Raw genomic sequence first — 22943 nt, 5'->3', positions numbered from 1 at the left:
ATGATGTGAAACAGATGAATTTCACCTTTAGACTTGGGTTCCAGCAGCAAGATAGCTCATTAAGCATATGCAAATATATTCCAAAATAAAAAATAATTCTCAATTCAAAACATGTCTAGCCCCAAGCATTGCAGGTAAATCACACTGAATCCACAGTTATAGTTAATACATCTGAATTGACACAGAAACTATAAATGTCTATTGATATACAACAAAACATTTATTTTCCCTCTGGTTGGAAGGAAGCTAGAGAACATCTGAGGGATTGCATAGCCAACACTGCTGTTATGTGGCTTTGAGGGGGATTCAGACCTTCCCTCACTCTGGTGCCACCACTACCTGCTCCCAACTGATGCTGGGGACATCAGGGAGTTCCACTAGGCCTTTTCCCCGCTCCGGGAAACCACTGCTGAGAGGCAGACACTCCCTACTGCCAGTGGTCGTGGAAACAGGTCCAGGAGAGCCGAGGAACCACCCCAGGTCTCTAGGAGAGTCCTTAGCCCCCTGACAGGTGGCTCCCCCGACCCCATCCTCAGCACACCATGGGGCTAGAGCCATCCTAGGACTCACAGGTGCTGCTGCAGCTCCAACAGCACAGACTTCTCCAGGCCGCTCTCATTCGAGATAATGAAATGGGGAAGATCCACATCTGGCAGGGACTCCAGCCCTGAGGCCCTGAGCAGGGAGGATCTTTCCCAGCCCCCAAGCTCCCCAGGCGAGGCTGGACTGGACGACTCCTCCAGGGGAGATTGTTCCTCATAGATCAGCAGGTTCCTGGATCTCACTAAGGACCAAGAAAAACAATAAGGTGTTAAAAAAAAAAAAAAAAAAAAAACCTGGAGTCCTACACATTTCCTCCCTCCCAATGCCCAGGGCCAGTGGCAGATGAAAATTGATGTGCTGTTCTTGTCCAAGACTTAGGATGCCAACTGGATTCGGCTTTCTATAAAGGCTTCAGGGCTTCAGAGTTTGTGCACTGAAAAATTATACCAATTATACAGTGCTGGAAGAACCATAGAAAACAAACACAAAGCCACTACCACCCCCAGTGCTTTGAAAATAAAACTCCCCTCCTTACCCACCCATGACTATCGAGGGAAAACATTCACGCAAGTAGGACTCAAATACTTGGAGATGTCCAGACTCAGCTAAAACAAGCAGCGTCCCCATTGAGCAGGTCTTGTAGGGAGGGAAGATAGAAAGGCATTTTCATCAAGAATATGGGGAGAGGATATGAAGCCAAAGCCATAAACCAGAGGCTGCAGACAATATCCTTTGTTTTATGGGACAGCCACATAGCTAGATGGCTCTGCAGCAATTTTCCTCGACATAGAAGCTATGCTCCCATTGGCTCCCAAGATTTAAAGAAATATTCCTTTGGGGAAAACAAACTTCCCAATAGGTCACTGAACTCATTTGGAAAGGCTCGTGCTTCTGTCCTATACCTGGCAGAGATACACCTAGCTGGTAATTACCACAAATTTTTTTTAAATTTTATTTATTTTAATTTGTTATATATGACAGCAGAATGCAATTCAATTCACATTCCACAAATAGAGCACAATTCTTCATGTCTCTGGCTGTACAAAAAGTAGAGTCACACCATTTGTGTTTTCATACATGTACTTAGGGTAATGAGGTCTGTCTCATTCCACTGTCTTTCCTACCCTCATGCTCCCTCCCATTCCCTCCCACCCCTTTGCCCTATCTAAAGTTCATCTAGTCCTCCCATGCTGCCCCGCCATCCCCATAATGAATCACATATTTATATCAGAGAAAACATTCAGCATTTGGTTTTTTGGGATTGGCTTACTTCACTTAGCATGATATTCTCCAACCCCATCCATTTACCTGCAAATGCCATGATTTTATTCTCTTTTAGTGTGGAGTAATATTCCATTGTGTATACATACCACATTTTCTTTATCCATTCATCTACTGAAGGATATCTAGTTGGTTCCATAGTTTAGCTATTGTGAACTGAGCTGCTATAAACATTGATGTGGCTGTGTCCTTGTAGTATGCTGTGTTTAAGTCCTTTGGGTGTAAACCGAGGAGTGGGATAGCTGGGTCAAATGGTGGTTCCATTCCCAGTTTTCTAAGGAATCTCCGTATGGCTTTCCATATTGGCTGCACCAATTTGCAGTCCCACCAGCAATGTATGAGTGTGCCTTTTTCCCCAAATCGTCTCTATTCCAAATTCAGTACCTTCTAACAGCACGATTGTTTTTACTAGCCCTGGTATGCATACATATATGTGTTTCTTACTCGTTACCCCTTTATCTCCTGCATATTTAGAAGAGTTCATGGATTTATATCCTCTTATCTAACACCTGAGCTCCACAATCTGTAAATCTTAGGCATAATACTTGGAAAAGCAGACTGATTCTTCAACTTTGCTTTACAAATTCTGACTATGGTAACATGTAATTCCACTCCGCGGAGGCAGAATCACAGGAGTTCTCTTAAAATGTCAGAGAAAGCTTACTTTGCCCCCTCTCAAAGTCCACAACCTACTCTCTCATCAGAACTCAAGAAGAGGATGCTAGAACACATCAAGGAACAGTCTGGAGCAGCATTTTGCAAGCTGAACTTTCCCAAGCTCTAGAGAATTTCCAGTGCTGCCTGCGCCCAGTGGGTGAGGGGCACAAGGGGAACCAGCACTCTGAGCCCCAGAGTCCCCTGTGTGCAAGTGGAGAAGCTCCACTTTTAGTACCTCTTTCTAAAAATTGGAGTTTACATAAGGTTCCTTTCAGAAAGCTGAGAAATCCAGTTCCACAGAAGCAAAACAAGATACTTCCCAAGTGGCTGAGTGCTCTCTTACCAACGGAGGCTGTGTACGGCTCTGGCATGGAATGCTGGCTGGGCAGCGCCATCTTGGTGGCAGAAGGATAGGGCCCATAGCCCTGAAAGAAGCTGCCAAACGCAACAGCAAAGCACAACACAACGACCTGGAAGGGGAGGAGAGAACACAGGAGATGTCGATTTCAGACTCCACAGAGCAAACCTGTAGACCTGCAATGCCTGGGACAGTGGGAAGATGGACTGTCCTCTCCATCAAGGGGCAGTCTGCCAAACTACATCCTCAGGTCGCATTGCTGTAATGACATGCAGAGGAACATGCTTGGAGCAGGCTTCAAGGTCTCTCCAGCTGCACAGCACTTGGCCTTGACAAGGTGGGAGACACTGGGGACAGAGCATGGGGCCAGGGGTTGTTCCTGCACTGTCCCTTTGGGAAACTCACCATGAGGCAGGTGCCAGTCTGCGTGCCAGCTAACTTGCAGGTCCGAGAAACCTTGCCCATCACCAGAGTCTGAAGCTTCTGGAGCTGCTGAAGAAGAGTTCTGCCAATGGCAACAAACAAGAGCCAGGAAGGGACGTGAGAGATGAGAGATGAATTTTGGTGGCCCCTCCACCCAGGTTCCAGGGAAGTTGCTGCAGCCTTGGGTCTATATTTAACCAGAGTTCTGAGGGACAGATTCCTCTGGGAGAAAATATGGATGCCAGTACCTGCTAGCACCACTGCCCCAGAACTTGCTGGAGCTCAGAACCAACCTCAACACCTTAACCACTTGTTCTGTTCTGAACAAGAGAAAGCCCTCAAATGATCCCTGCTAAGACGTGACTTGCTTGCCAGACGCTGAGAACAAAGGAAAGCGAACACTGCTGTTGGATGGTCACTATGGTTTCAGTGTTTGTTGCCCACCTCCCACCGCCCACTGCAAAAAAATTATATGGCAAATATGATGGTGTGAAGAGTGGGGCCTTTGAGTAGGGCATGAGGGAGGAGCCCTCGGGTAGGATCACTGCCTCTATGAGAGATGGACAGACCAGCATTCTTCCCTTGGCACCACGTGTGGACACAACTAGAAGACAGCTTTTAGAATCAGGAAGCCCATCCTCACCAGAAACCAAGTCAGCACCTTGACCTGGGTTTCCAGCCTCCAGAGCTTTGAGCAAGAAATATCTGTTGTTTATAAGCCGCTCAGCTTACAGTGTGTTCACGGCAGCCTTAATGGCCTAGTGCGGTGGTGATTTCGAGGAGAACCCTCTTCACTGAGAGATAAGAAACACTGATGAAAACATAAGAAAGGAGAACAGCTAGAGAGGACAAGGACCAGCAGAGAAAACCAGAAGGGCTGGCCTGAGGTGGCGCCTGTGACTTAAAATGGTCACAGTGTCGCCGAGCTGCAGGCATCCGGATGGCATACTGAAGGGGAAAGAGAAGGAGGAAAACCAGGAAGGTCAGGGAGGCAAAGGGCCATTGCACCTCAGACCTGAAGTGGTTCTCAAAGGCTCACAGCAGCTCCACACCAGAAAGGAAGCCAAAATACCAAAGAGCAGAGCGGCCTGCTCAGCCAGACCCTCAGGCTCAGAGCCAGGGATCTGAGAAATCAGCCTCCAATACACACTCCCCTTCCTCCTGGGAAAGGCAGAACAGGGGCAGAGAAACAAAAAGTGGACAACTGCACATTCCCTCAAAGAGGTCTGGGGATGAGAGAGCAGTCTGTGCTCCACGTTGTGTGACATCGGGACCCGGAAAGAGCAGATGGCGAAACTCTCTGCAAATCCTGAACACGACAAGGCACAGACGGGGAGCTGAGCGCACACCCTTCTGAACTAGACGATCTGTGTGAATTCTGCACGAGAGTAAGGAAAGAGCTGAAGCCCTTCCTCGCCCTCGTCATTTTCCCCAACTCCATGCACATTGCAAAGTGGAAACATTTTTATACGCAGATGTGTTTTCTTGAGTCTTGAAGATTTTCAGAAAATTCATGCAGTGATGTAATGTTGGAGCCACACAATTTCACTGGAAAACATCAGCAAACCACTTGTTTGCAGAATTCTGGGCTTTCATAGCCACCTTGCTTCTCATCTCAGTCTATCGTCTGAAGAGCTTTCAGGTGCTGGACATGCAAGCAAGGTTTTCCATGGTTTACAACTTCTCCCAAATTAAGCAAATCCAGGGCAGGCTGGCCATAAGAATGGTTTTGCTTCAGCAATTTAAATGGATAATGGAAGCAAGAATTTGAGGAGCATATGTATCTGAAGTTTTCTGAACTCAAAAAGCCCTGTGTGGCTTGGTGCAGTGGCACATGCCTGTAAATCCCAGCAGCTCGGGAGAATTGCGAGTTCAAAGCCAGTTTCAGTGGTAAGAAACTCAGTGAGACCCTGTCTCTAAATAAAATACAAAATAGGGCTGGGGATGTGGTTCAGTGGTTGAGTGTCACTGAGTTCAATCCCCAGTATCCCTCCCACCCAAAAAAGCCTGTGTGATCCTACATGCACATTTCAAAGCAGAAGTAATGTGTAATTTTAATAAGTCAAGGAAAATCATTCATCCCATTAAGTGATATCATTAATTTAACTTCTATTTAATGTGGAGGTCTTTTTTTTTTTTCTTAACTAAATCATGCATTTGTACTTTTTTTTTTGTTTCTGGTTATGTAAAAGTACAATCAGTTTAGATGTGGTTTATGTTTATATATATTCTTTAAAAGCATTCTGCATGTTGAGAAATACTGACACATGATTATTCTAAATTGTACTTAAAGGGTTGGGTATCTAGCAAGGTGGCAGAATGGTTCCCTACCATATGCAAGGCTCTGGGCTTGATTCCCAACAGTGCAAAAAATAAATTAAAATTAAGCAAATTCCACTTAGAGAAAAAGTTTATAACTAAGTGATCCTTTGCCGCGGCATCTTTTTTCCCTCATCAAACCTCTTCTCTCTTCTCGCAGGCCTTCCCCAGAATACCTCCCTTGTGGCCATCAGCACAGCTGCCTTTTCAAAACCACAAACTGAGTAATCCACTGCCCAGCCGCTTCCTGAGCGAGCATTCATTCTCACAGAGCTGAGATTCTGCTGGTCACAGCACATGTTGGATTAGCTATCACCTATAAAGCCAGCCCCGAAGTCCCTGTTAGGTTCTCCTGGCTGGTGTTTCTGGAAATTTGCAGGCAGATGTACTAGTGAGCCCTCGGACAAGACCACATAGCACAAACCCCTTCCTCTTGGATGCTGGCTACTTCTATGATACCAATTTATAAGGTCTTGGCTGCCTGCTGAATTATAGCAAAGACCCCTGCCTCCTTGGTGTTCTTGAGTGATGCCTAACACTTTTGCTAGGCACCTCTGCTGTGCCCTGGGCACTCCTGGTGTCTGTGTGCTGGTTGGCACTGAGGTGCTGAGGCTTAGTGGAGCGCTGTGCAGGGGTGGGTGAGCGCTCTCCTTCTAGCCTTCTGTGACATAGACCTTTTCAGACGGAAACAGAGCCCCAATACTTCTGCTCCAGAATCTTAAGGTTTTGAAAGTGAAACCACCATTTCTATTTTTTACCAATGTCCCTGTTGACTGGCAAACACTCCTTGCTTCATCTCTGCCCATCCCTTACTCCTTGTCAGGTCTTAAGAGTGTAAACTGCTAAGAAAACAAATCTCACACAGTGCTCTGAATCTGTCCTCCCCTCTGATTTCTGGTAGAGAAGAGTCTCGTAGGAGGCATCCGGTCCTTCCTAAAACAGACATCCAGCAGGCAGATCCACCTAAAGCCCACAGATAGAAAGCTAAGGTTCAAGGTGGCCCCACCCAGTTATAGGTGCAAAATGCTACAAGTTTGGAAGAAGGACCATTTAAATCTGGCTGGAGGAAGTGGGAAGCTCTGTGCTTACCAACTGTAGGGCCCTTTACTTGACATTCATACTGCATCCGTTCCAAACTCAAAGATGATTATCTGCTGAATCCACTGCAGATGAAAACGATCCCTGATTTCTAACAGTTTATAATCCAGCTCTTTAAGATGAGCAAACATGTGGTTTAAAATGCATATTTTTATAGTCTGGAATTTTGGTGGAAGGCCATAGGGATGGGTTCTGTGCTGTGTGCTGCTGTCCCCTGCTCAGTGGGTGAAGGTGGGTAAAAATAAACTTAGTGGCTATCCTCATATGGTCTGACGGTAGAAATGACAACCCGGCAAAGAAACCAACAATTGGCAGATTTTAATCAGAGCAAAGTGGATTAACTCATCCAACTCAGACAGCTACATAGATTCCTAGGATCCAATAAACTTTGGGAAATTCGTATACACTCATACCAAACAACAAAAACCACCCTGATTTTCATCCTAAGAAAATAACAGTGACTGGGTTCTAGGAATTGCTTATAGGAATTGCTTATACTAAAATACTAAGTAGTTGTCTTAAATTCATATAAACTAGTAAGTAGAAGACTAAGATGTTGAGAACAGTCTGATCCCACTGCTTGAGTATTTTCTAATATGGTAGAGCACAGTACCCTAATCAGTCACCTAATAAAATCAACCATGACATACTGCTTAGTTAGATAGATTTTTCTTAAATTCAATCACAGTAAACATCATATTGACAACAGCCCAATGAAGAGATTTGTCCACCATTGGACATGAAAATATTATTAAAAAGGACCAAGCCACACAGAAGGGACAGCCACATTAAAACCCAGGCCAATGGCAATGAAGTGCACACTAGCAAAACTTCAGTGATAACAGCACAAATAAAACACACAAAGGCAAATAAACATTCTGTGGTACACTGTTAGATGTAACCAAAGATGAAATGCAGGTGAAAAAAAAAATCTAAGGTATTCCTCAACCTTCTTTAGGTCCAGAAAGTCCCAGGAAGTCAAGGCTTTATTAGACAAATGAAAAGATAGGACCTGTCCCTTTATCAGAAACCCAACAAGTAGATGGCATGGCTTTAGGATTGCTCAATGGTACACACAGAGCAGAAGAGGAAGGTGGGCTCTGAAAGGAGGGAGACCTGAGCATACACCTCAGAACTACAGGTAGAGTTTCAGTAGGTGCCTCTCATCCAGTTACATAGTCCTGAGACGATGCAGCTAATCAAAGATAATTTCCTTGACCACATCAGCTAATAGGACAATGGGAGAATCACCCCTCCTGGGGCACTCTGGGTTTGCTGAACTCCTTTGAAAAGCACTTGCTGTCTCTGTTCACAGAGGACAGATGAAGCATGTCCTTTTTACTGGAAAGCCTGTGTGACCTTATAACTGATATGCTCATCTGCACCGATGTGGTACTTTCTCTGGTGCCACCAGGACAGATGCCTGTTGCACTGAGGACTTGGATGACAGCTGCTACCCCGATTACCGAGGGGCTGGGTGGAGAAAAGGCAGCCTTCAGATGAAATGGAAAAATTATTTTAACACTAAAGCTATAAAAAGTCACCCATAGGACAGACCCAATGGTGCCTTCAAAGCTCAATATAAACTTCCCCTTTCTTATTGTATTTTAAATCATCAGTGATCGTGGCTAATTATGGCTTAATGAATTCTTGGGCTTCTGGGAGCAAGGTCTTAATTTAGAGAAAGGAATACTCTTAGCATACATTTATCTGGGCCAACAGATTTTTCACGACTTGTTAAACTGGAGTGTCCAACACTTGATTGAAAATGTGGATTTTGTCCTATGGCGAGATGTAAAAATAAACTTAGTGGCTATCCTCATATAGTTTCTTCCAAAAGAGCAGTCGAAAGCAGCTGGCCGACTTGCCCAAAATAAAGCATCCCCTGTATTTTGTGAGGCACATCAGAGGAAATTGGGCAAAACATTTAAAAGTACCCAAGAGTGCGAGACACAATCTTACAATAACCAGGAAACGAATCAATAGCATCATATGTTATCTTTGTATTTGATTTAATTTGTTTCCTTCTATTTCCTTTATTTACAAGAGAGAACAAAAGACAGTGAGAATAACCATACAGTTATTGCAGGTGGGACTTTGAACACTCAGGTACCTAATTTCCCACTGGAGTCAGAATCTGGACCCAGGAAGAAAAATGAACTGGTGGTTCCCAATTACTCGCTGTGTTGGGAGCTTCCACCTGCGCCTCTCTGCAGACACACTTCCCATCAATCTTGGAACACATCTTACTTAGGAATGTAACTCAATGGGCAATGCTGTGTGTGCACATACATGTGTATCTAAAACACTCTCTGGGTTGATCAGCCCCCTTCAGAGATGAAGAAAATTTATCACATCCTTCTGGGAGCACCTAGAACAGTAATTTCCAAATTCCCAATTATGAACCACTACTGAGTGGCAAAATTACTTGGGTGGTGACTGGTGTATCTTTTTAATGAAATGGAACTAAACAGGATACACAGAATCAGAGGACATCGTAGGCAGTATGTAAATATTAATTGGTGAAATATAAACATTAATTAACTGTACGATTATGTATTTATATGTTAGTCACATGTATATATCTCTATATAACGTTAGTTATATCATTAGTTGGCTATATGATGTGTGTGTGTGTTCGTATGGTGTGACTGGTATGTTATTATATGAAATGTAAAATGATTACATAATCAAAAAATTCTGTCAGTAATCTAGAGTACATGCACATGCACAAAATATACCAGTGAATCTCAGGTGGCCTCAGGATGGGATAAAGCATGATGTCCTTCTGAGGCAAAATCCAACCATAATCCCCCTCCTGGCCCAGCCTTGTCAGGGAGAGCTAGTGTCCAGCAAGTTCAAGGGCTGGAGGGAGTGTCCAAAAGCTGAAACGTCTATACCAAGGGCGAGGAGGAGGAGGGATGTGATATTGGCAAGTAGAAGTCTACAAATTCTGTGAAGATACTTAAGGACAATCATGAGCTATCTCAAAACCTCCGAACACTAAGTGTGACATAACAAAAGACAACTATATAAGCTAAAACTCCTGAACTTTGAATTAATGCCTATTTGTATAACCATCTCTGGCTTAAATTTGAGGAGTGTTCATGAGGTTCTGGCCAAAATTAAAAAGAAAAAAAAAAAAGAATACAAAAAGTCTCTTTTTTCTATCCGAGTGATTTCTACATTACAGGAAGTTTTTTTCCCCCCCAGGGACCAGACAGCATTTCTTTCTTTTTTCTTTTCTTTTCTTTTTATGTTTGTACATTTTTATCGGTGCATTATAATTATATATAATAGTGAGATTTATTATGCCAAATGCATACATGTATGTTTGTGCATTTTTGATAAAGACAAAAGCTAAGCCTTAATAATTGGTTAGAACTTAAACATGCTTCAATTTATGTAGCCATCAACTTCCAACATTCAAGTGAACATCAGAAGACAACTGTGACATTAGTTTGATGCTGGAACCCTACATTTCCATGAAATCATAGAACATGCATAAATGACACCGGCCATATTTAGAAGCTACAGTAGTTTTGGTTTTGTTGTTTTATTTCCCCCATCAGAAAATCCAGACACCAGTTCCAAATTACTGTATTACATACTGGGCCGGGAACATAAAAAAAATGGATTCTAGAATATCTCCTGGTTGGTGGAATTTCTAACTTTACACTAAATTACACTAAAAGGTCCCTCTAATCCCTCGGGGAACTTGGTTTAGTCCCCAACAGCTCTGAAGTTTGAAATATTTCCACTTGAGAAGAAAAAGAATACTCTCCATACAACAAGAACTTGGAGACAGCGAAGAAATGAAAAGTGAATTCGACCAAGATACAAGTCCATAGAAAAATAACTCGGGCCATCCATCTGACTTTGTGGCTTCTCTGTGAGTGGCAGGGAGCTCCCATTAGTCTAAAGGAAGTGCAAAGATCTCACATATAGAAGAGGGCAAGAGCGTGACCAGTGCAAAGGAACACACCTGTGCAGACCGAACCGCCCAGGAGGGCCAGAGGGCAGTGGGAGCCCAGACTTGGCTGGAGAGACCTTATCCAGGAATCTCATAGTGATCTTAAAGAATTAAGAAATGGGGTGTTGGGGAGAAGAACTCTAGCTACAAAGAAGGTCAAAGAACAAAATTAAGAAATTCTTAATTCTGATCACAGTAGAGATGGCTGCCAAGACCGGCATGTTCCGCCTTCTGTGGAGTCTAGGGAAAGAGAAGAGCAGAAGCCACAGGCCACACATCCTGAGGCTCCTCCTCACCCAGCTCCACGCCAGGCCAACTGTCCATAGGCATTCTCAGCATCTGCTGCTCGCTCGCAGCGCCCTCCCAGGCTACCTCTGAATTTAGAATTCTTGCACTCCCCAGGGGAGGCCCAGGAGGTTACTAGGATGCACAGAGCCATGCCAGGCAGCAGCCCTGCTGTGCTTCTCTTCCCATCCCTGGTCTACCACAGGGGTCAGATGGTCCTGAAGACCCAGGACGTATGATGCCCAGAAGAGACATCTGGAGGAGCACAGGAGCTGTTCTGCTGGGGATGGCCAGGCCAGAGGCCCTGTCTTATATGGGCCAGTTCTCAAGAATGATTATCAAGATGGTAACCTGGAGAAAAGAAGAAATGTTTCCTCTGGGCACAAGGGCAGGCTTATTTAATACTTGCTATAAAAGCAGGAGATTCTCCAAGCTCAGGCCACAAACCCATTGAGAGCACAGCACCCACCTGGATCTCCCCTGGAACTCAAGGGCAAGGAGAATGGAGGCAAATACGCTGGTGCTCACACTGCCTCTTGCGCTGGGTGACACGGCCCTTTGTCTTGGACTCAGGAATCTCATGTCTTCCATAAGTAAGGTCAAACTGAATCCCAGACCTGATACGCTGGGAAGGATTTCATGGGTGCACCTGCCTAAGTTCAAATTCCATGCACAGCCTCCACAAAGAACTGTTTATGACCACTCCACTGGCCTCAGGGGTACCCACTGGTCACCTGGTTTGTTCTTCAAAGAGCAGACTCAGAGTACAAAACCACAAAGACCCTGGAAATGGGCAGAGGCCCTTTGGTCAGAGAATTCTAGGACCCCAGCTACCAGGGCATGGTCTAGAAGGGGCAGGGCAGAGTTCTGGTAGACACATCCCTTTGTCCTGCTGACTGCTCGTCCCATGAAGAAGGAATGGGTGCAAGACAGCCAGAGCAGGGCTCTCTAAAACACTGGACCCCACGCAAAGGTTCTCCTGTCCAGATCTAAAACTGGTCCCATCCCGGGTGAAGAAAGAGAGGCCTAGCAGCAGAAGAAAACAAGGCAATAACCTGGTTAAAAGTTAAGTGGTTGAGTCCTGTACCCTACTCCACTCCTAAATGTTTGGATGGTGTTAACCTCACAGGACCTCAGCCTCTCCTCCTATAAAATAAAGTGATCCGCGGTTAAAAAAGATGATATCTAAAGTGTATTTCTAAGCCCCTATGCTCCCATAAATTACAGCTAGAGGAGAGGGACGGTAGCTCACAACCCTATCGAAGGATAAGAATAAAATGAGTCCAGATGGAACAAACCGAGCCACACGCACACCTAAAACCGATGTGCTGGGTAGGAAATGTGCATCACTTATGTGGAAGAAGAGGATGTAAGCAGAAGTGACAGTGTGTGTCAAGAAGGAGAGAAGGTGGGGCCATCCAGAGAGCTAGCAGATCAGAGAGAACAAGGACAAGCTTAGGGAAGCAGAGAGGTCTCTCTAGCAGACACACATGGGCACCGCCTGGTAAGTGAAAATGTATTTCCTGATGAGCTCAGGAAGAAGAGCCCTGGGGAAACCATCTCACTTCCATCTCACACATTTCTTGATGGCGTGCAATTAGTGAATCGTCTCAGCAAAGAAAGTGCCAAGGTGCTTCCACAGCGTGTCAGCTCTGCCCCAAGAGGCTCCTGGAGAAGGGCGAAGAGAGTGTCCTTCTCTCCTTGCTGACCCTACCCCCTTTCAGTGTCCTGAGCTCAGATAAAAGGGTCTTTCCCCCTGGAAACCAACTCCAAGCTAGGAGGTTACTGCTTAGTTCAGTTTAAACAAAAAGATTCACAAGTGATTTATAATCCAAGCACTAAGGTTCATCTGGAGAGATGGAAAAGTCCCTGTAGCCTAAAACCAGGAAAATGTAATAAAGAATCCTTTTCCTTCCATTTGGTTAATGATGAGACACATGTGCATTCTCCTGTCACGTCATGCCACACCGTGAGAGATGGTGCAATGGCACCAAGGTCTCCCACTCACTTCTGGTGGCCCAGGATCCTGTCCATGTATTGCAGTTATTTCTACCTCTGTCCTGCTGCCTCCAGAGGATAATAATGCAAGAAGCATCAACAGGAGCATAAACACAGCTGTGCGTTCAGTCAGCCCAGCCCTGGGCTTAGGTCAAGCACCAGGTCACTCACAAGGTATAATGTGACTAAGTCTTCTCTCACCATGTGCCCCAAATGGCAGCTCCCTGCAGCTGACTTGGGGCAGGGGATTGCTGGTGCTTGCACTGTAGTCATTTTGGCTAATTTGAAGTCCTCTGAGCAAGGGGAGGTCCTGGGTGGGGAACAGGAGCAGGCGGCACTGTAGGCCATGGGCCCTGTTTCAACAGCAGCTCTGCTTTTGTTTATTTGCCTCTCAATTTGAAATACACTAAACCCCACTGGTCTTAGATATCATGGCCCTAGCAGCTCCCTCGTAAAATTATCTGTGAAAGGTTGTCAGCCACAACCGCCACACAAAGGCTGTTCACCAGGAGAAAATTTGAAGAGGAAGAAAAGTGAGGAGAACAGACAGGGCCACTGGTGGGAACCGTGACAGAGGCTCACAGCCGTCAAGGGACATGGTGACAAGTATTCCCAGACAGAGAAAGATAAATACTGCACCGTGTCACTTATGTGTAGAACATTTTTTAAAAAGTCAAACCCAGAAAGAGGAGAGAGGCACAGTGGCTGCCCAGGCCCAGGAGGTCAGTGAGAGGGGATGCTGGTCACCGTGTACAGACTTCCATTTATAGAATGGGCAAGTTCTGGGGACCTGACATTCAGCAGGTGACTGCAGTGTGACCCTGCATGTGCTAACAGGGTAGGCCTTCAGCATCTGCACAGAAGAAAAGGAGAAAGAAGAAAGAAAGAAAAAGGAAGAAAGAGAACAAAAAGAGGGGAAAAAAGAATTAAAAAATGTGGTAACTGAGGCGCTGAGTGTGTTAATTCACTGGATTGCAGTCATTTCTCAGTGGACACACATGTCAACCCATGACACCACACCCTTTAAAAATGAAGAATTGTACCTCAGGAAAGCTAAAAATAAACAAAACCACAAAGAAATTTTCCTTCTCTAATGAGTGTCCTACACTAGCCCTGGTCACATTCAGATACCCACGTCATGACAGAGATTCTTTAAATGGAGGTTCAAATAAGGATTCTGTAGAAATATAGTGATAGAAACATATGTCCAGTGCATTTTTGTTAAATGAAAACAGTTTCCAATACAGGAGTATGCCCAGTAAAAATACATATAAAATAATCCCTGAATGTAACAATTTAAGTAAAGGGACCAGGATTTTTTAAAAAAATATATTTTCAAAAGTTCTTTTGCAATGAGCATATAATACATGTATATCGTCTTCTAAGTTTAAAAAATATGAGAAACAAGAGGGACTCTTAAACTAAAAAGTGTGCACATAGCAAAAGAACAATTGAAAAGAAGAAGTGGCAGCCTATGGTATGGTAGAAAACATTCACAAACCCTGTGAAACATTAGGGCTAATGTCCAAAATATATAAGGAACTCGTACAACTCAATAACAAAAGGGCAACCCAAGTTAAAGGAGGGCAAAGGTCCTCAAAGACATTTGGGGGGAGGGGGTACTGGGAAATGAATCTAGGGGTATTTAACAACTGAGCCACATACCCAGCCCTTTTTTGGGGGTTGGGGGTACCAGGGGTTGAACTCAGGGGCACTCAACCACTGAGCCACATCCCCAGCTGTTTTTTAGGGGGTGGGGGTACCAAGGATTGAACTCAAGGGCACATGGCCACTGAGCCACATCCCCAGCCCTATTTTGTATTTTATTTAGAGACAGGGTCTTACTGAGTTGCTTAGTGCCTCACCAATGCTGAGGCTGGCTTTGAACTCATGATCCTCCTGTCTTAGCCTCTGGAGCTGCTGGGATTATAGGCATGCACCACCACACCTGGCTATCCCAGCCCCTTTAAAAAAGAAAATTCTTATTTTTTTCAGACTAGTTCTCACTGAGTTGCTGAGACTGCCTTGAACTTGTGATCCTCCTGCCTCAGTCTCCCAAGGTTTGAAAAGCTATTTGACATCACTAGGTATCAAAAAATGCAAATCAGTGCCACAAGATGTCACCTTACACCTGTTAGGATGATTATTGTAAAAAAGACAAGACATAACACATGTTGAGGAGGATAAAGAGGAAAGGGAACCCTCGTGCACTGTTGATTAGAATAGAAACTAATATAACCATTATGGAAAATGTGACTGAAGTTCCCCCCAAAAGGGATATGACCCAGCAATGCCCCTGCTGGGTATGAACCCAAAGGAAATGAAGTCAGCACCTCGCAGAGGTGTCTGCGCTCTCATGATCATTAGTGATGAAAAGTTTTACTTTAGTAAGAATTCTGCTAATACCGGAAGAAATGACTGAATTTAATAGAACTATTTCCAAACCCCTCATAGAAACAATTACTAGAAATTGTTCATAAGCAGCAAAGCAGGGGGGATGATGTACCCCCTTATGGAAGAATGAGAAGAAACTATGAAGAATTTGCACCAAAACTGAAAAACAAAACCAAGTATGGTCTATAGTGAACACAGGACCATGTTAAATGGCGACACAGGACACTGAGACAGTGGAGATGACAGGATGACAGACTCAGTTCCTTACTACAAAACAAGCAAAGGTAGGCAGAGCCTATAGATGAAAGGTAAATTGGTATGTAACAGGCATATCAACCAGTTTGAACATATGAAATCTGGATATCTGATTAAAACCAACAAGCAAAAATGATGTTTGAGATGATCAAAGAATAAATAAACACTCAAGACACAGCACCATCAGCTGCAGAGGGGAAGAGAGACCCTTCCCCAGGCCAGGTGACCTTTAGGTTCTTCTCCCTCACCAGACACCCAGGTGGCCTCAGCCCCAGCCCTGCCGTGCCTCTGCTGCCCCCACGTGGCCAATGGGAGGTATGGCACCAGAGTCGCTAGAGAAGATGAGTTTCCAAAGTCATCTTTGATAAATTCCTCTTCCCCTTCACTCAAGTGGTCAGAATCTGTCCCACTTGTGGACATGCTGCTTCCACAGCAGCTAGTGCCAGGATAGGTGCTGGGAACTCCTATCTGCACAGGATGCTAAAGGGATGGCTGTGGACTCTGGATGGGGGAGCAGGAAGCAGAGAACCAGCCGACTCAGGAAATACCCCCTGGGGAGTGCAGATAGACAAGGGAGAGATAAAGCCTAGAGAGACTAGCAAAACCGTGGCATCTGAAACCATCAGATCAGCACAGTGCCACCCTGAGCTGGTGGTGCTTCCCCCCAGGGGGCAGTCTGCTGCAGAGCACTGAAGGTGAACTCTTCTTGACCTGCTCTATGGGCACACATTCCCAGAAAGGCAGAGGGAAAGTCAGTGGGCTCCCAACGGCCAATACTCCCACTTACAGGAGTTTTAACTTCCTGCTGTTTGAACAACAAACCATGGAGATTCAGGAAATGTAATGTTATTGTCCAAAATATACACGATTTAACCTGATCCCTTAACCTTTGCAAAATTGTTTTTAGACGTTAATGCTGAGCCCTAAAATGGGCTTACCTCCCCCAAACCCATTTTTCTCTGTTTGACATGGTAAGAATGTACTGTGCATGCATATGAACACACATTCTGGATGAAATGCCCCCATAGCCAGTTTCTTACCCCTATCCCTAAACACCCTACATATGACCCAGAGTTAAATCTTAATGTGGTCTTCCTATATTGAGGCTTCAGAGCCACACTCTAGCTGCAAATGCAGGTCTAGCACCAGTGCTGCATGACCTTGAGAAAGTTGCCTAACTTTTTTGAGTATCAGTTACCTCCTCTGCCTAAGGAAGAAAATAATAGCACCATCTCCTCAAAGGGCTAAGTGAGTTAATATGTGGGAAGTGCTTACAAGTGTGCCTGGCACAAATGTCAAAAAGAATTCATTAACTCAGTCCCATAGTTAGCTTTTCAAAATGGGTTTGAGACGTAATTCACACACTGATTTTAAAAAACATAATTTTCTGTATTTTTTAAAACTAATAAACACATGTGTTACCAAAATCAGGTGGCCAGTGCCTCCCTGTCTACCTCTCAAGTTTGGTGTCATTTTTCTGGAGAATTAGACCTATGGACTTTATTTTCTCTGAGTCTCTAACTTCCTTATAATAGCTTGTCAGGATCAGCCTCCCCATGGATTCTATAATTTTTAGGAAAAAAGGAAAGAACATGTGTGTTTGTCTGTGTGCGTGAGAGTACACGTGTATGCATGTTTTATGTGTGCATGTCAATGCGTGTGCACGTGTGAGTGTGTGCATATGTAGCAGGAACGGGTAGGTGAAGTGGCTATCCTGCGCGTCCTGGTTGCACACACGTTCACTGGACCCTCCTCCACGTAGTAGTCCTGGATTCTGCGAGGTCTTCCCCGCCTTCTGCCCAGCAGCCCCATCAGTTCCCAGTTGGGTGACACTTACCTATTGGTGTTCTCCAGAACTTCCACCTTCTTCCGAAGTTCCAAGTTCTCAGTCGAACAAGACTCCACTCTACAGAGGAGAGAAAGAAGAAACTCAGTTATTCTGTGCAGAGCAAACTCAGCCAGGAGCTTGGGTGAAGGCGGGTGGGATCAGAAAAAGAAGAGGGGGCTCTGCTACTCCAGGGAGGTGAGGGAAAGAGCTGAGGCAGCTGGGGTTGGGAGGAGGGTAGAGGCAACGAGAAATGGAGGGACTGAGGAAGGAGGGCCTCAGGACCGGGAGGTGGACACCACCCTGTCTACTCGCCATCCTCCCTCACATCCTCACACTTCTCCTCTGTCCTACAGAGATGTGGGGCCACTGGCTCTTCTTCTGGCCAGAAGGACTGGGATGAAACCATGGGGCTTGGGTGGGGGCAAAGGAAAGGGAGAACCCAGGACTAGGAATCTGGGTGCTGGGGCCTGCCTGCCCAAAAGGGGCAGTGAAGAAATTCCATGAAATATCTTGACCCTGGTTGCCTTTAGAAAACAATGGAATGGAATGGGACCACTTAATGCTAAATGGCCAATTCCTAAATCAGATGATAGACAGGTGATAACTTTCAATGGAACCTTCTAGAACCAGTCAACATCCCCACCCATTCTTGCCTCCAGATGTACAGGAAGACTCATCTCTAGGTCTGGGATCCCTTTCCTATATTAAAATTGGCATTAGCTTGTTAGCTAGAGAACATTTTCTAGGGCTAATAAAAACTGAATTTAATTCATACTTTCTTTTTCTTTCTTTCTTTTTTCTTTTGGTACTGAGGATTAAACCCAAGGGCACTCAACCACTGAGCCACATCCCCAACACATTTTATATTTTATTTAGAGACAGGGTCTCGCTGAGTTGCTTAGGGCCTCATTAAATTGCTGAGGCTGGATTTCAACTTGTGATTCTCCTGCACATTCCCAGATCTCCCCAGAGGAGACACTGTAATTCATGCTGTGGGTGACTGGGATCCTTGGCTGGAAACCAAGGGGTTCAAATGCCCGTGAAGACCGAGCATGCTTTTCACCTCTTGGTCATTATAAATGCCCCTCCAATAACCACTAGGTGGCAGGCAAGACGCAGGCAACAGCCCACGGCCCCAGGGCTGTGCAAAGGCAGCCTGCCTTCCAGAGACCAGCTGGCTCCCCCCTCTCTGTGACCATTGCCCAATAAACACTACCAGCGGAGAGCAGCTTACTTCTTCTCCAGGCTGTCCATGTATTCTTTCTTCTTTCTCCTACTTTCCTGGGCAGAAATCTGAGAAATAGGAGGGAGAGAAAAACTGAATTCCCAGCTCTATAACTAACCCATTTATGCATGAGTGGAAGACAGGAGGTGCCAGCACAGACCAGGCAAAGCCCTGCTTCCCCTGGGGGCCACCTGCCCCGTCTAACCTGCAGCTCACCCACTGGCCACCTTTGTCCCCTGCTTCAGCTGAGCCTGCACCACCTGGATGAAGATAATGCCCACCTCTCTCACTCCTGCCTTCCTCCTCCTCTCCACCTCCCTCCTGCTGTCTCTGCCTTGGTCATGACCCTGGGCCTCACCAGCCTTGCCCAGCCCTGGAGGGGCCCAGTACTGGGAGAAGGCTGAGCCCAGACAGAGACCAAACAACTGCAAGATTCTCTATCCCAAACCTCTATCAAGAAAAAAATAAGTAAACACCCCAGTGAATTGTATTTATTTATTTATAAATGATATACTTGTCTACCAGAGAAAAAAATGTGGCATACATCATAAAAGTGAAATTAAAGGGCTGATATTTTTAAAGTATAAATTTACGTGGAAGTTATAATATTCTTCCCTGCTGCTGAAAGTACTGCTGGGTACCAAGGAGCACGCACATGGCATTGAGAGTCCACGGCCCAGAGCGGATGGAGAGGGATGAAGGAAGACGGGGGTGGGTGCTAAGGGAAGGGCTGACCCTGGGTCCCCACCATGGTGCAGGCCAGCACTGGCCCTTGGGAAGGGGGAAGGGCCTGCGGGCTTCTGCTCGCTCTCTCTGTTCACTGAAGGGCCTAGTTCTGAAGGGCTCACCTTGTTCTTGATCTTCCTCCGGATCTTCTTCAGGGCCTTCTCCTCTGATTTGGTTAGGGGCAGTTTGGTGGGAATGGGGTAGCCCTCAGCCATCAGGGTCCTCTTCTCCTCCTCGGTCAGGACCAGGGGACCTGATCCCTGCAGCTTCTGTGCAGATAAGGAGCAGGAAAGGTCAAGGAGGAAATTGGGACATGCTGACGAGACCCTCCTGACGGGGCAAGGAGGAAAGGGACCCGTGAGCTCTGGGTGGGAAGTAGGTCCTTTAAAATGGAAGCACAGGTGGAGAAGAGATGCTGGTGTGCAGGCTTTAGCCCAAGGAGGACCGTGCAAGGCGAGGATGAGAGGCCGCCACCCACCATTTCCCAGGAAGGGCCCCAGGAGCCAACACACAGGAAGTCAAGGTACAGAATTCATTGCCCGTGTCCCTGGGGACTTCCAGGCCTCAGAGTGAGGACAGATTCACTTTGTGCAAGAGTTTTGTTCTCCTTCTGAAAATGTCCTTTTGCCACTTGCTCTCTACACACCAGGGCTGCTCCTGGCCTCCACCTACAGCTCAGGGGCCTGAGGTCCCAGAGGTACACCTGCAGGCACCCTCCAAGGGCGTCTGGCTTCAACACTCCTAGACTCCATCAGCAATGAAGATGCAACTGCAGTTCATCTCATTTGGCCCAGAACAGAACGGCATGTGCACATTAGTCACAGAGTCACCCGTGCCTAGAGCTTCAGGCACAGAGCCACGGAGGACTCACACCCTCTCTCAGGAAGCTTATGATCAAGACTATGAGACAGAGTTGGTGCCCGTGGAAGGATGAAAGTAATCGAATGCTGAACTGTAATATTAACTGTGGGTGCATTAAAAATTCGGAGAAAGATAGTACCTATGTGATCATGTGACAAGAGAAGGCTCAGGGTAAGTCAGGGGACTTGATTGAGCCTCCTGCAGGAGGGGGATGATCTACATGAGAGAAAGAAGGGCATTCCAAGCAAAGGCATGTTCTGGGACCCAACCCAGATGCCTGCTCCTGGAGGGGGTTAGGGAGCTCGAGAAGAACAGGGGCCAGCCACCTCCTACACTGCAGGATGTCAGGGCCTCGTGCCTACAGGTGGTGACAGGGAAACAGCATGGCAGGGGGAGACGTCCTCCACAAAGGTGGAGGATGGAGTGTGGGGAGGCCCATGGTGACCTAGGAGGAGGCTACTCAGGTGATCCACAGTGAAGACTTAGGTGCGAGTGGAGAAGGGAAAGGAAGGGTGGACAGGGCTGGTCCCTCTCTCGGTGATTCCATAATGGTGACGAGGACATATGTTACTATGGATCTAGAACTTGTGGGAGAAAATTATGTGAATGGATAGGTGGTTTGTGAAGACATTTTAAATATTTTGCTTTGTTTAAATTTGCTAGTCATGATACTATAAAATTTTAAAAGTTGACTACAAAGACTTCATAGATACCAATTCACTCTCTAGAAAAACAAAGTCCTTTTACCTCCTTTTTATTTGGAAAACAGTGTCTTTATGTTTGTGAGGCACAGATGACGATTTGGGACTTCTAAGTAAATATTTATGGTATAATTTTGAGGATAAAAGAACAAGATTCTTATTTCTCATGCTTACAGGTCTGTACCATAAACACATGAATTAAAAACTGGAACTGTGTCCATAGAAAGGTAGACAAGTGTGGTAGCGAGGTGAGATTTATGGGTTGTTTTTAAAAAAATGTTCTTTAAGGTTGTTAACATCCTACTTTACAGCTGGTTATAAGCCAAAATAAACCTCTTTCTTTATAACCTACCCAGTCTTGGGTATTTTGTTATAGCAACACAGAACAGACTAAGACAATTAGTCACTGAACAGAAACTTTGTTACAAGAGCAAAAATCAAACTGAGAGGGTTCATGTCTACCCAGAAAGGCCCACCAAATACTTACATGAGGAGCCGTGAGAAGAGGGGAACTGGAAAGTGCAGAGGGGCCCCGGGGCACAGCCCTAGCAGGACTGTGGGTCTGAGGCAGGCCGAAGGGGTGCAGGCATGGGTTGGGACTCAGGCTGCCCTCCGAGTCACTGCTATGGCTGCTGGGAGGGGTTGGGGGTAAGTGCAGATGGTCCACGGAGGCTGGAGGAAAAGAAATCACATTTAATCTCCCACAGAGCAGCTGCAGAGCAGGCCTGGGGGTTTGGGCCCACCACATACATGCACAGGGCGGAACTTGGGAAGAGGACTCTCCATGAGCTGACCTGGAGACGTCTCCTAGGTACGTTCAGAAGGGAACCGTGTGTACAGTGGTCTTCCTTTTGTACAAAGGAGAGAAGACAGACTCATATTTGCTTGCATTGGCACAAAGAAACAAACACTGGCGGTACACACAAGATGGCCCAGAGCAGGCAAACTTAGGGTAGACTGTGACAGGGTGCTGACAAGACTTCCCACTGTATCCTTTCCAGATGGTTTAGAGTGTTTGATCTGTACACTGTGATAATGCATCACGTACTTTAAACCAAAGTATTCTTAACAGCAAAACCTGGGCACCATCATGGGGTGCTTAGAGAAAAACACATTCGTTTCTGGAAGGCTGTGCATAGCGAGGCCCACAAGAAGATGCCTGGCATTATTCATCAGAAAACACCAAATCCACTTTAGAAAAATGAGCAGGCTCAGGAAAAACAAACAGGGGTGTAGGGGCACCGTCTCCCGCAAAGCCCTTCCTCAGGAGGTGTGCCACACTCTGCCAGGGCCCACGGAGCCTAATGGTGTCAGGTAGCACCTCCTGCGTGGCTGGCAAGCACACTGAGGTGGTCCTCCCTCTTTTTCTGAACAGCAGATATTTCTGTTGTGCCAGCCACTGTTCCCGGGCCAAGAGAGATAACCTCCATGAGCCCTGCACCCCAAGCCGCTTCTGGGCCCCAGACAACACAGCCCTTGATGCAGCAGCTGGGGACTGGGCGGGGAGCCTGGGGCTTTCCACACACCTGGGCCTGCTCAGCCTGGGCGGGGGCTGCTGAGGCCGGGCAAGGCCTGGGCCCTTCAACTCCTGTTCCTGTCTTCAAATGCTGATGCCGGAGGCCCCAGGGACAGGAGAGCCTTTCCGAGCCACAACTACTGACCTGAGGAAATGGGCCCGACCAGAGCTGCCTGGGACTGCAGGCTGTCCTACCCAAAGTCATGAACACCAGGTCACCGTGGGTGATGCTCCTCGGCCACGCTGCCTCCCTCACAGGCCCAACCCACTTCTCTTTCTTCCCTCTCTCATTCACAACCTCTCTCCCTCTCCAACATCCTGCAGGGGCACCTAGGCGCTGCTTCTGTCTATTTTTCTCTTCCAAAGTCTTACTAGAAGCTCCCTGGTCATCTTAGTGCCTGTGGGTATTCTTAAAGCTAAAGAATATTCCCCAATAATCCTACAGACTCTGTTCCCAAACAGCCTCCTAAAACCTGCTGGCAGTCAGGGGGACAGGTTGTGC

At 46.2% G+C, this 22943-nt stretch overlaps 1 protein-coding gene across 1 annotated transcript in view; it reads right to left on the bottom strand.

The window, feature by feature from the left end:
• Positions 1–22943, bottom strand: part of Creb3l2 (cAMP responsive element binding protein 3 like 2) — a 108650-nt gene that overhangs the window by 5022 nt on the left and 80685 nt on the right. The window contains exons 5-11 of the mRNA XM_027952176.3: positions 21413–21597; positions 19486–19632; positions 18647–18705; positions 17422–17490; positions 3245–3344; positions 2825–2951; positions 571–784 (exon numbers count right to left, since the gene is read on the bottom strand). Coding sequence (XP_027807977.2) covers positions 571–784; positions 2825–2951; positions 3245–3344; positions 17422–17490; positions 18647–18705; positions 19486–19632; positions 21413–21597 — 901 coding nt within the window. The remainder of the gene's footprint in view (positions 1–570; positions 785–2824; positions 2952–3244; positions 3345–17421; positions 17491–18646; positions 18706–19485; positions 19633–21412; positions 21598–22943) is intronic.

Source organism: Marmota flaviventris, chromosome 1 (genome assembly GCF_047511675.1).
Source record: "Marmota flaviventris isolate mMarFla1 chromosome 1, mMarFla1.hap1, whole genome shotgun sequence".
Taxonomy (NCBI): Eukaryota; Metazoa; Chordata; class Mammalia; order Rodentia; family Sciuridae; genus Marmota; species Marmota flaviventris.
Note: the sequence above shows the minus strand (reverse complement) of the source record. Positions and strands in the feature narration are given on the sequence as shown.